The sequence below is a fragment of the Crotalus tigris genome, unplaced genomic scaffold (genome assembly GCF_016545835.1).
Source record: "Crotalus tigris isolate CLP2741 ecotype Arizona unplaced genomic scaffold, ASM1654583v1 scf7180000018829.1913635, whole genome shotgun sequence".
NCBI classification, from domain to species: Eukaryota; Metazoa; Chordata; class Lepidosauria; order Squamata; family Viperidae; genus Crotalus; species Crotalus tigris.
Window position 1 is genome coordinate 1,751,413 of NW_024097219.1, and position 13,162 is coordinate 1,764,574.

General features: G+C 44.9%; 1 protein-coding gene and 1 long non-coding RNA gene across 2 annotated transcripts in view; one reads left to right on the forward strand and one right to left on the reverse strand.

Annotated features, from left to right (window-relative positions):
- Positions 1 to 13,162, forward strand: part of PDLIM7 (PDZ and LIM domain 7) — a 55,122-nt gene that overhangs the window by 39,470 nt on the left and 2,490 nt on the right. The window contains exons 6-12 of the mRNA XM_039356777.1: positions 652 to 663; positions 1,787 to 1,899; positions 2,360 to 2,396; positions 10,422 to 10,480; positions 10,826 to 11,066; positions 11,419 to 11,599; positions 12,400 to 12,520. Of these exons, the coding sequence (XP_039212711.1) occupies positions 652 to 663; positions 1,787 to 1,899; positions 2,360 to 2,396; positions 10,422 to 10,480; positions 10,826 to 11,066; positions 11,419 to 11,599; positions 12,400 to 12,520 (764 nt within the window). The remainder of the gene's footprint in view (positions 1 to 651; positions 664 to 1,786; positions 1,900 to 2,359; positions 2,397 to 10,421; positions 10,481 to 10,825; positions 11,067 to 11,418; positions 11,600 to 12,399; positions 12,521 to 13,162) is intronic.
- On the reverse strand, positions 4,207 to 5,826 carry LOC120314089. The gene is made up of 2 exons (XR_005558336.1): positions 4,997 to 5,826; positions 4,207 to 4,853 (listed from the first exon to the last, which is right to left on the reverse strand). It is a non-coding gene; the product is annotated as an uncharacterized LOC120314089 (long non-coding RNA).

A 13,162-nucleotide genomic window follows, 5' to 3' on the forward strand; every position in this document is an offset into this window, starting at 1 on the left:
GGCCTATCTCTTACAAAGCCAAACATTAGTCCAGCTAGCCCTGTGACTGCCTAATCTAACAGCACTGGAGCAGTCCTGTTAACAAACTCAGTGCTTTGTTAACTCAGAATCAACACACCATCCCATGAAGCAGTTCTTATTTAACTCTTGATTACAGTTTAACTGATTACTGTTTTCCAGTCCTCAAAAGAAAATCCAGTTTTCCCTCTTGAGGTGATTCCTTTGTGGGATCAGATATTTTCAGGTACCTCTCTCTTGAGCCATTCTTTAGGTGAGGATTAAAGTGTTCCTGCTTTCTTTGATTGTCCTGTTTTCTCTACCTCAGTGTTTCCCAAACTTGACAATTTTAAGGCATGTGGACTTCAACTCCCAGAATTCCACAGCCAGCATTGCTGGCTGTGGAATTCTGGGAGTTGAAGTCCTCATGCCTTAAAATTGTTAAGTTTGGGAAACACTGCTCTACCTGTACTGCTTTGCATGTCCTTGGGTTTATAGTTCCCCTCCGTCAAATGGGGAGCCTCAGCCAGGCCTTGAAGGCTGTGAAGCGTCCTCCCTCTTTCCCTCCTCCCTCCCTCCCTCCTTCCCACCCTCCAGCCAGATTGCAATTTACAATTCCGAATGGCTGTTGCGTTTACAGCAGACAACCAGAAGGTTTTTGGTGGTGTTCAGGGTAGGAAGCACTAGTTTTTTTGTAGCCTTTCTGTAGATGGGGGTTGCCAGGACACACCCACATAAACCCCACACTCACACACCCTTAGCCCCACACAAATAGTCTTTCTTTGCTTCTCGGGATTTTTGAAGGAATTTCTTACAATCTGCTGGCTGTTCTGGCACACATTTTCCCCTTATTCTGGCCTGCAGAAGGATTTCCATGCATTGATTGGGTTAGGGAAAAAAGAAAAAAAACAAGGTCTGAACTTTGCTGACGTTTAAAAACTAGTCGGGACAAAACAAAATGAGATTTAGTTCACAGTAAGAGCTGTACAGGCAGACACTCTATATTTTAAGGGTTGGCTTTAAAAATGGCCACAGAAAGGGCTGAAGACATTGATAAGAAAGGACCTAGAATAAGTCACTTCACAGCTACCACTTATATTCCCTAATCAGCGCCTTCATATTCGGAAGCAGTACATCCTAATCAGAAGTGAGAAAATGTCTGCAGCTTTACATCAGGGATAGTCAGCTGTGTGCGGCTCCTCAGAGCCCATCTATGTTCACTGCTGAACAGCGTTTAGAAAATAATTTGCCACTGATGCTAACAGTGACATACCAGCTCTCTAGCCTTCCCTAGTCAGGTGATCAGCCCCCTGATGAAAAGGTTTCCCTTCTGCTTGAAGGAAGTGCAAATATGAGAGCTTCCTATTTCCTCCCAGAGTATGGTCCGCCTAGTCTCCCTTCCTCCCAGTAAGTAGAATCACGGGAGCGGGGAAGGATATTAAAAGCAGTCTTCGGAGCCTTCACCCTTCATATCCGTTAAGATTGTGACTCTCTGGACTGTCAGCCATCTGCAATTCTAGCTGATGTATTTCTTTAGCTACAGAAAATTAACCACTGTGGACAGACGGATGGGGTGAGCTTCAGGATCTCATTATTACTTCTGAAGGACAGGCTGTTTATCCGGCCCTTTAGAGTGGCCTTGTCTTGATTCATTGCTGTGTGTATGTGTGTGTGTTTGTGTGCAATACATGGCTGGCAACTTCTCTTTTTAGTGCAGTTCTGGCTGAGTGCCCTGGTCTGTTTGTAGGCACTCTCTGCGGCTGGTGAGCCTGCCGGCTTTCTTTCCCAGCGATGCCAGTAAAAAGAGACTTGTTGAGGACACAGAGGACTGGCGACCACGGACTGGGACTACTCAGTCTCCTTCCTTCCGCATTCTGGCCCATCTCACAGGAACAGAATTCAGTAAGTGCCCCTTCGGTGGAAACTATTTAAGGGCCATGGCAATTTTCCCATCCCTGACAGTGGCCAGTTCCCAGTAGAGACTCAGGAGAAATTGCAAGCTTTTCAGATCTGCCCCTTCAAGAAACGGGTGCAGTGGTGCCTGAGTTTTGGTGACAGCTCTGGTCCTTCTCTCGCTCAGTCTCCATGGTCAGTGTGAGATGCTTGCATTGTCCCTCCTCCTCCTCCTCCTCCTCCCTTGTATTCCTGCGGATGCCCCCTTGGCCTTATGCAATCTGTCTGGGGATGCAGCTAAATGTTCTGCAGGCATCTCCTTCTGCTTCCCTCACCCCAACTACTATGCTCAGACCCCATCTCTCTTGGGGATAGTCCTAATTAAATCTTGTTTTTTCTTTCCATCTGCCAACCTGATTGGCCCAAACTCTGATTCTCTCTCTTTCTCCTTTCCTTCTGCTGCTGCCAGTGCGAGACCCAGATGACGAGCATCTTAAGGCGGCCAGGTAAGAAGGGCCAGACCTTTGGGGCGTGGATTTCTTAGGGTTAGATGGAGGATTTCTGCTGGAGTTCCTTAAGTGCTATAGGGATGCCAGCTGAGATAAGTTTAGGGTTTCAGACTTGCTTATAGAGATACTTTTTCTCTCTTATCACAAATAGTTCGTACAATACATCCATAGTTAACCATGATTTATCAAGCCAGTTTTCTGGGTTCACATGACAGACTAGATCATAAGCTAATGGCTTAAATCAGGGGTAGGCAACCTCGGCTCTTTTATGACTCATGGACTTCAACTCCCAGAATTCCTGAGTCAGCTAGGCTGACTCAGGAATTCTGGGAGTTGAAGTCCATGAGTCATAAAAGAGCCGAGGTTGCCTACCCCTGGCTTAAATTGTTGTTTAATTGTTACTGATTTGAGGTGGTGTATGAATAACTTGCTTCACAGCATTATTGTCTGCTGGGGGAAAGAGAGGGGGGGGGAGAGAGGGAGAGAGAAGTCCTTTTTTTCCTCCTTGAGGATGGGGTACCATCGAAACAGGTTGGGCATTGTGTGACGCGTGTTCTGCATGCGCTCTGTTTCTCTCTCCTCTTCCTCCCCCCCCCCTCATTACTGTTTCCTCTCCACTGTCTGTCTTCCCTTTCATTTTCTTTTTCCAGAGAAAAATTTGTCCAGGAACTCCAGAGCCCCCGTTACACTCACCTGCGTGACTGGCACCACCAGCGATCAGCTACCTCTCTGAATGTGCTCTCCTAGGATGTGTAGACTGATCTTGTCTTGCTCTTCTGACTCAGCCCTTCTGTTGATTGTATGCCCATGCAGATGTTATAGGGAAGGCAGATTTCTGCCTGCTTCCTTCCGGCTGTTGAGTGTAACTTGAATATAGGAAGTCCCTCCCCCCCCCCAACTCCTGGAATGTAACGATTGATCTGTGCTGGAGAATGACTTAGTTAGGGATGAGAAATAAGCAGGAGACTTTTGTTTTACAGACTCGCACTTTGAATTCCACGCCTCACTTCCTGCACCTACGGAAAGAAACTTTAGGATCCAGCTTTACCATTGGAGAGGAGGGCTAGTTTCCCCACCTTAAAGAAAGGTTCTGATGCAAGGAAGCTATTTCCACTGAAGTGGGAATTATTTCCTGAATTAAGAAACAGCATGTACCCATATACAGCTGGCATTTTCTACCAATGCAAGAAAGATCATCTGGATTTCTCAGGCTGCGCCTTGTTTTTACGAGCTGTCAAAATTTTCCCTCCTGAACAAGCATTACAGGAAAAGGGGGCATTTTTAGCCATTTGTTTTTGTTTAGGCATTTATGACATTTATAAACTAGCCTCCTTCCAAGGAATGTAAGATCACATGCATGGCTGGCTCTCTGCCCTTTCCTCATAATGCAGGGCTGGGTGCAGGAAGAATGACTGGCCCAAGGAAACACAGTAGTGTAATTCGTGTTTGAACCTTGGTCTTAGTCTCCAATACCTGCACAGGTAGCTCTCAGTTTAACCAACTCAAAAATCTCCTTGGGCGGCATAGAATCTTGGAACAGTAAGGGCTGTACAGTCTACCTTTGCCACTTTCTGATATAGTTTCTCAGCACTGGACTGGAAATGGAGAAACACTCTTTTCCAGATAACCCCTCTCCTTCTGCCTCTCCACAACTGTTAGAGAAAATGGGTCTTCCCTCCAGTCTTCCACCCTGCCATGGTTATCCTTTTCCTCTCCTTGCTCCCTTGGCTATGAGTGTTGGTTTGTTTGCTACCTTCAGGGAAGGGTAGACATTCCTCTCTGGGTGGGCTGTTGAGATCTTGAGAGATTGCAAAATTATCTTGCTGCCCGTAATTTGATTGGAGATGTCTATTTTGCACTTGATCTATACCCAGGCACCTTAATTTGCAAAAAAACAAAAACAAAAACCCAACCCTGTTTGAGAAGTGCCATACAGATGCTCTTGCTGGGATCAGAGCAGACTCAGGAAAAGGGGTGAATTGCTCTGTCTCTCTTTCTGCATCGAGAATGTCCTTTTCCCTAATGGAGGGCATGTTACATGCTCCTCTGTTGACTACAATCCTTGTTGTAAGAGTTTTGTCTATGTTTGGCCTATGTGCATGATACAGAATTATCTGTACAGTGCTATAGCCGCCTACTGTTGAGTGCCTGAAATGTAGTCAAGACTTTGCAGTCTAGATGGAGACTCGCTTACTACTTTCCATTTTGTAGTAAAAAATAAATGCTTCTATTCTCATATCTGGCTCCCGGCTATTTATTACTGTATAGGCTACTGAAACTGGAGATGCGGAGTCACTGGTGAACTAAGCCAAGCCGTGGGTGAGCAATTGTTCTTCACTGGAGTATCAGCCTATGTGTCATCTGAAAGGTCACTTAGGATGCAGTTGGGAAAGCAGTCTCTGTTCACTTGTAAGCTTGGAATTTTCTAACTTTCTGGTGCTGGTTGACATCAGTCTCTGCTCTAAGGCAGGGGTAGGCAACCTTGGCTCTTTTATGACTGGTGGGCTTCAACTCCCAGAATTCCTGAGCCAGCATAGCTGGCTCAGGAATTCTGGGAGTTGAAGTCCACGAGTCATAAAAGAGCCAAGGTTGCCTACCCCTGCTCTAAGGGTTAGGTCTGGAAGAACTAGAGAATTGCTGGCCTCTGTGGCAACTGGCAACCATAGGCTTGTCTCAAATAATCACTGCTCCTATGCATGCAGATTGGCCTATGTTGAACATTAATTTTCCTCAAAACGGTTGGGCTGTGATCCAGATGTGGAGGGCGTATCTATCTCTTTGTTGTGATCAGATCGTTTCCTGGTCCATTTGAGATGTACTGCTATTGAGGACTTCTGCGGACGCTGTAGCTTATTAAAATGGTCTGTCCAAGGCAGGCTTCTGGGAGGTACTTGAGAAATTTCTCTGCACCTGATAGGCAGTTTCATTTATTGCCAGGCATCAAGAGGTGATTCAGACTCTTGACAAGACTGTATTCACTACTCCTAGAGTATATCTTAAATTATTGAGGAACTCTGGGAGAGATGAAGCAGAAAATGTGACATTTGGGAGTGTTGACGGAGAAAAACAAGGACCCAACCTGAGTATATGGGTGGGAGCTCAAACTCAAACCTTTATCATGGCAGTAAAAAAGTGCAGCTCTCCATTGTAACATTTGTTTGTTTATATCCTGTCTTTGTTATTTTTATAAATAGTTCAAGGTGGTGAACATGTGCAACATATCCTCCTCTTTCTATTTTCTCACAATCACACCCCTGCGAGGTGAGCTGGGTTAAGGAGAGAGTGAGTGAATGACTCGCCTAAGGCACCCAGCTGGCTTTAATGGTTAAGGGAGGTCTAGAACTCACCGTCTCTGCTTTTTAGCCTGATGCCTTAATCACTAGACCAGGGGTAGGCAATCTTGGCTCTTTTATGACTCATGGCCTTCAACTCCCAGAATTCCTGAGCCAGCATGGCTAAGCATGGAAACCTCTCCTTTTTCCCTCAGCATGGCTGGCTCAGGAATTCTGGGAGTTGAAGTCCACGAGTCATAAAAGAGCCGAGGTTGCCTACCCCTGCACTAGACCAAACTGGCATAGGTGGGCTATTGATTAGAAGCTTCATTTTGTATGTCTAGGTCTCTCTTGGGGAGCATGAATAGGTGTAGTTCCCTCCTGGCCATTGTAGCTGTTTCACACAGCATTTTCTGATATATTTACTCAGAGTTGCTGACGTTTTGACTCTTTATGGGTGATGTCCAGTGAGGTGATTCAGGTGACACCTTACCATATCCTTTTGACCTACAGTATTGGTGGGGGCATAACTGGCTGGATTTGGAAGATGACAATGCCAGCAGTCTTGAAGGAGGCTTTTGTGGAGCCTCTCCTTAATAGATTGTGCCCGTACAGTATCTGGTTATTTTTGACAGCTATTTGACACCTCCTTTTAGGGAAGGTTTTTGAGTGGGTGGTTGGGAACAGTTCTCACACAATCAAAAACAAACAACTTGATACCAATCAAAAACAAACAACTTGATACCACATCAAAACATGGATCAAATGGAAACTTCCCATTCCACCCGAAAGAGAGTCTCTTGCAGGCATGTATACTGAGCAGGTAGGAGAAAGATGCAAGAATTTAAATATTGATTGGACTACAAGTAGAAATTGCTGGAATTGTTTTGCAATAGTTTCTTAGCTTTTCCACAGTAATTCTCATGTTCTTGTACCTTTGGGTGCTTGTTTATCTGTTCTAGTCCAGCTCACTGGGAAGATGTTTGTCAAGGATTCATTGAAGACCAGTCCAGTAGAAGCAGATTATTTGAATGTATTTCAGTTAAAGGTTAGTTTTGAGCATAGAACAGAGCTGGAGTTGGCCATGATTTTATTGAGATTTGCACGGAAGTGGTGCATCCTTCATGATCCTTTTAGAGACTTTTTTGTGGCTTCAGGACTGTTAATTGTGGGGAGTAGAAGCACTGTTTATAGTGGTACTGTTTCTTCCTCAATTCCAGTTGGTTGACATTAAGAGAATGGTTTGAGTCAATAATCATTCTCTTGTAGGGTGGCACAAGGTTTGGTCTTTTGCAATCTCTTCAGCATTAACATAAAGCTACTGGAAAAGGTAATCCACTGTTCAGAGGTGAGATAGTAAATATGCAGATGATACTTAATTGTACATTACTACCCTGGGCCTGCCAGAGATGCCACTGAAGCCTTGTCCTGATGTCTGGTGGTTTTGCGTCCTGCATAGAATAAAACAGAAGGTTAAAGATGAATCCACTGGTGAAGTTGCTGTTTGTTCACTGAGGTTCTTCGTTGGTTCCAGTGTTTTCTTGGGGAGGGACAGGGGACGGAGCACTATGCTTGAAGGAGATCTATATTTTGGAAACCTTCTGCTGGATGAGATGGGCAGATGTAATTAGTTGTGGTTAGGAGAGGTTTGTATCTTCATTTAGTATGCCAATCGTAACCCTATCTTGAGTGGACCATGAGGGAAACTTGGGCCCTTGTTAATGCTTGTTTGGAATACTGCAATGTGATCTGCATGGATTGCTTTTGAAGACCACTCAGTAACTGCAGTTGGCTCGAACACAGTGGTCCATTTGGTATCTGCCTTTGTGGGGGGCATGAGCATATTATATCTGTGCTATGAGTGGAGGACGAACTGCTGGTTTTAACCTACATTGTAAAATACTTAATAGCTTGCCACTTTGGTATCTTGCGAAACCATTTTCTCCAACTAAAATTGACCTATGTAATACAACTATCCTGGGGAAATATATTGATAGAATCCCATATTTATGAGATGAAGTCCAGGAGACACTTCTTAGTACTCATACAAGTATTCTGGATTATTCTAGATTAGTTCTGTCTGTGGTAGCCTTCCATAAATTAATGAACAATAGACTGTTGTTTATGACTTGATTACTGTTTCTTTCCTCATTTTCTTTATATTTATTTTTTTTACTAGGGATATTTTAATTATTTTGTCTGGTTTTTGTTGTGCTGCTAATAGCTGTGAGTCTTTGGAAGTTATGGCTGTATATATATTTAAGAAATAAGTATTTTCAGATGCTGTTTTATCTTGGCATCTTTGGGGGCAGAAACCAATCAGCAATCTGGAGTTTTCTTCCCCCCCCCTTTCCTCTGTGGACTGTTTTCTGAGGATTACATTATTAGGTAGTGAGTAAGAAACAGGATGGTGGTTGAGCCTTCTGTTCTTGTCATGGAACAGAGATAGAAAAAATACCCTTTGGGCAAATCATTGTATGAGTAGAGGTAAATGTGGATTTTTTTTTAAAGAAAAGGACAAAGTCCCTTGATGTAGAGCAGAACAAACCACTACACAGCCTCTGTAAGGTGGCAACATTCCGTTGTTTTCTTCAGCCTGGGAGGATGTGGGGCAGATCTTGCTGAGCTGTGCCACTTTTCACTGCAGGTGGGGGTTAAGTGTGAGGAACAATCTGTTAGAGAGAGAGAGAGAGAAAGAGAGAGAGAGAGAGAGAGAGAGAGAGAGAGAGAGAGAGAGAGAGAGAGAGAGAGAGAGAGAGAGAGAGAGAGAGAGAGCCTGGTGATACAAATATGTGAGATTCCTCAAACATGACAGTCTCTGATGTGAAGAAACGTTGCCTGTGTGTTTTAAAGGTGTGTGTGATCATTTTCAGATCTACAGTCCATCACTTTCAATCAGAATGGTAGAGTTTAAATAAAATCACATACCACAGTTGTCGTTGCATGGGATGGGTGGGGGCGGTGGCTGTGCACTTGGACCCTGAGGAGGTGTTTTCTTTCAGCTCACCCCAACTAGATATCTTAAGAAAGGGGAAGGAAATAATTGATGAGTATCCTGGGATATCTGTGTTTTAGTTTCCCTTCCAGGAGTGTGTTCTGCCTCTTTACTTCATTTGACATTTCTTCAGTTCATTATCTTTCTATTTTTGGTGAGCTTCTGTTCCGATGCAGGCCCACTGCTCCTTGCAGGCCACATTTTCTGCTGAAGTGCAGGTAGCATCTTGCTCTCTTCCTCCTGGATCATCTGCTGGGGAAGGCTGGCTTCAGGGCTGAGGTGGCTTCCTCTGTGATTCATCACACAAACACAAACTGCCACTTGATTTCATCTCTTCTCTGCCACAGACCTCCCTGCGGTAACATTTGGCCTTGAAATGTCCCCCTAAGCTCTACACTGATGATTTATTTCTACTCAATGATCTATGTATAAGCTGGATGTCCTTTTTTTCAGGCACAAGGCCTGAACATCTGGGGAAATCTAGCATGGTCCTATTATCCTGTTGGTTTGGGGTGGGCATATGATCCCATTGAAACACCACTGACTAGAGTTGTATGTGAAAACAGCACGAAGCTGTACCAAAGTATACATTACATCCTCACCCTGTCCTCCCAACATACTTTATCAGATACCACACATAATTTATCAGATATCACAAAAAGCACAAAAAGCATGTAATCGTCAAAGAGAGATAAAGGTAGCAAGAACTGGGTTGGCTAATTTTCTTAAAATATTAAGAATATAGTTCAGCATCAGTCCAGTATGATTCCGAAAAGATGGAGTGTTCTGTGGGTGCTTTCAAGCAGCTTGGTTTTTTTTTTACAAAGCTGCCTCCTGACAGTTACACCGGACACACAGCTTAAGTGTAAGTATAAGTTGCCAACTACTGTTGTTCCTGACCTAGTCGCAAATGCCTTCAATCAGAGGTACTGGATAACGTTCTGTGCCTTGTTTTGATCAGGATCTTCAATTCTGCTAACCCACCTGAGTGGGACAGTCCTACTACCTCCTGCAGGGAACCTTAGTGGAGTTTGCTCTTCTACAACATTAATACCAGGCACTGTTTCTATATCACTGTTTAATGACTCAGGAACTGCCCCAACAGAACAACTATTTAAGAGAAGTTTCCTTTATAAGCGTGCAAGATACACACTTTCCCCTACAGCCTTTGACTCAATCTTGACTGCCCTGGAGGAACATGGTGGGCTTGGAGAAGAGCTGGCTGTTGTTTCCTGTGTCTCTTTTTAGGAAGGGAACCTACATAGAGGAATAAATGTTCTTTCTTCTGAGTGTATGTGGAGACAACAGTCCCTGCCCTCAGCGCTGTGTACAGTAGTTCTTTAAACCTTCTTTTGAGGCTAGTTAAACTGAACTTTTCCTTGGTCCTGTGGAGGACAAAAGAAGGAAGCCACCTTTCCACATAAGTTGGAAGAATACTTTTCTTCTCAGCCAGCTTTGGACTTTCTGGGCTCAGAACTGACACTTGCCATTTAGTTTCATGGACTCCCCTTCCTTTACCTCTACTGTATTGGGGAACCAAACCAGCCAACAGGGGTCACTGCTACACAGAGAACGCAGCCTATGCTTTCTTTGTCCTGGTTTTAATTCCTGCCTGGGGAATGGGGAAGCCCCCCCCCCCAAGCCTAAGAATTTAGGTTGGGTTCTCTCCTCTGTTAAGTGTATATGAAGGGCCAGCCTCTGCTTGAGTATAAGGTAAAAGGCCAGGTCATTTGGAACTAATTGGTTATTTTGTAGCCAGGTCTCCATGCCAGATCTGCCTTCTGCACCCGTCTTGACAGTGGAACCTGAATATGGTAAGCAGGAGCCTTGCATGCTAGGGAGAAAGGCAGCTGGAATGGTGGTCCCTCAGCAGGAAAGATGAGGGGTGGGTGGGTGGGGGGGAAACCTCAAAGGAATGTCCTTTCCTGATTGTGGAAGCTGCTACAGCTTTCAACTCTGTAAAACACTGAGCTAATTTTTAATTGTTCTTTGTGCATGCATAGATTAGAAGCAGATTTATTTGCTTCCCTTAAGAAAAGCTGAAGGGTAAGGTATTCCCAGTGACCCACATAGAATCATAGCATTAGCCTTGCCCAGTTTGGATCACACAAACACCCCATAAAATGTGAAGTGCCAGATACCTTGTGTAATCCCTCCAGGCTCTACTGCTCCAAAGCCTGCACCTATCACAGGACCTTCTAGTCGTCCACCCTGGGCTGTGGATCCTTCCTTTGCTGAGCGATATGCACCAGATAAAACTAGCACTGTGCTGAGCACGCACAGCCAGCCAGCCACCCCAACGCCTGTGCAGAACCGCAACTCTATTGTCCAGGCAGCACAGCAAGCCCCGGAGAGTGCTAGCAAAACACCCATCTGCTATCAGTGCAACAAAATCATCAGGTAAGCCATGGAGTTTTTCATCTAGGGTGGGGGACTCATTGAGGTCTCCCCCTGCTGCTGTATTATAGCTCCAGCAGCCCAGCCAACATGGCCAGCGGTTAGAAATGCTGGTGATTGTACTTTAGCAGCATCTAGTGGGGCCTGCTGTTCCTCTCTTTTCTCTCTCATCACTTGATTGAGGAGATAAATGTACGAATTGCCTTTGCTAATGAGGATTGAATATCTGTGAAGTGGAGTCTCAGAAGTGTGCTTTTTGGCTTCCTGCAATGTGCGTAATGGAGGCTGGTGAGACCGCAACTGAAGAGCGTTGCTGCTAATCCTCCACCAACCCTTTCTCTTTGCTTTCCAACAGGGGGCGTTACTTGATGGCTCTGGGGCGCTATTACCACCCAGAAGAGTTCACCTGCTCACAATGCAGGAAGATGCTTGATGAGGGTGGCTTTTTTGAGGAAAAGGGCTCCATCTTTTGCCCCAAGTGCTACGACATGCGCTTTGCCCCCAATTGTGCCAAGTGCAAGAAGAAGATTACAGGGGTGAGTTCAGGTGAAACGTGGCCTTTGGGGTAGCAGGTTACAGCTTCGGGTATGCTGTAAGTTAGGGACACTTAGGAAAGCCTGATGACTCTTAACCTGTCAGCTGTTCCTGACTTACAGTTCCCTTCCTTCCAGTTCTTTAGTCAGTCTGGCTGAGCCAATGAGAGTTGGAAGTCCAGCAAGAACTGGAGGGCCACCCTTATTTATTTATTTTATGAGACTTATATACCGCTTTAAGTGCAAGCACTCTCTAAGCGGTGTACACCAGTAAGCAATGTATATATATATTTACATTGCCCCCAACAATCTGGGTCCTCATTTTACCTACCCCGGAAGGATGGAAGGCTGAGTCAACCTTGAGTCAGTGAGATTTGAACCGCTGACCTGCTGAACACAGTCAGCTAAAGTGGCCTGCAGTACTGCACTCTAACTGCTGCGCCACCTCGGCTCTTTTAAGCTTACATTGTATTAATTCAAGGGTGGTTCATGCCATAGGAGAGAGTAATATGGTTGTTTTGTCAAGGCCTGGAACAGAAGTGAGTGCTAAACTATTGGAAGATTCAGAGCTATAAGCTAGAACTTCCTGGTCTGTCTTTCTCCAGGCATATTTATCAATCTCCTGTTTACTCCAGCCTCTTCCCTGAGCATATCCTGGCCTAGGATTATCAAGATGATGGCTGTACAGCATGTTCAATGCTAAGTGCTCCATAAAGCTCTTTTTTCCCTAATTATCTCCTCATATTGGCCAAGAAAGTGCATCCATTCACTGGAGTGACTCACATTCCTGTGTATTGCTCTAGGAAATTATGCATGCTCTGAAGATGACCTGGCACGTTCAGTGCTTTGTCTGCGCTGCCTGCAGAACACCCATCCGCAATCGTGCCTTCTACATAGAAGAGGGGCAGCCCTACTGCGAGAGAGGTACTGCGTACTGAATGATTGAGGGATGGCTCCATGTTTCAAGCCTTCTGAAAGCCTTTAGCTGCCGTTCCAGCCTGATGAGATGGAATGTGTCCTGATTGGTCCTGGTAGCATCCGAGGATCTTGTACCAAAAAGGAAAGCCTTGGGTGAAAACATATATCATACAGTGTATTGTTAGCCCTGGATTTTCTATCCTGGGCAGCAGGAAGAGCTTGCAAAATGAAATATTTGCCGTGCAATTCTCCCCTGTCCCTGGTTTGATCACCTTTTGTTGATGGTTGCTGGGCAGTACAAGTTCTGCTGGGTTACTATGGAGATGATAGTTTAGTACCTGCCTCACATAGAATGGCAACAAGCATGCTGGGAATTGTTGTTTTTTTTTCTCCCCCTCCTTTCATTCTGGTTCTGAACAGTGCTGCTCTGGAATATTCCATTAGGAAATAGGGGGAGGGATGTAATTTCACTAACAAAATAGTCCCTCTTTCCCCCTCCATTCCGTTATTGGATGCTGTGAACAAATCTGGTATTTTCCCAGATGAACAAGCAGCTGCCTTTCATCAGAAAATGGGTAGGGATGGTGCACAGGATTCTTAATAGCATGTGTAGCCTTGCTTGACTTGAGTGTGAGGATTGTCAGCCAT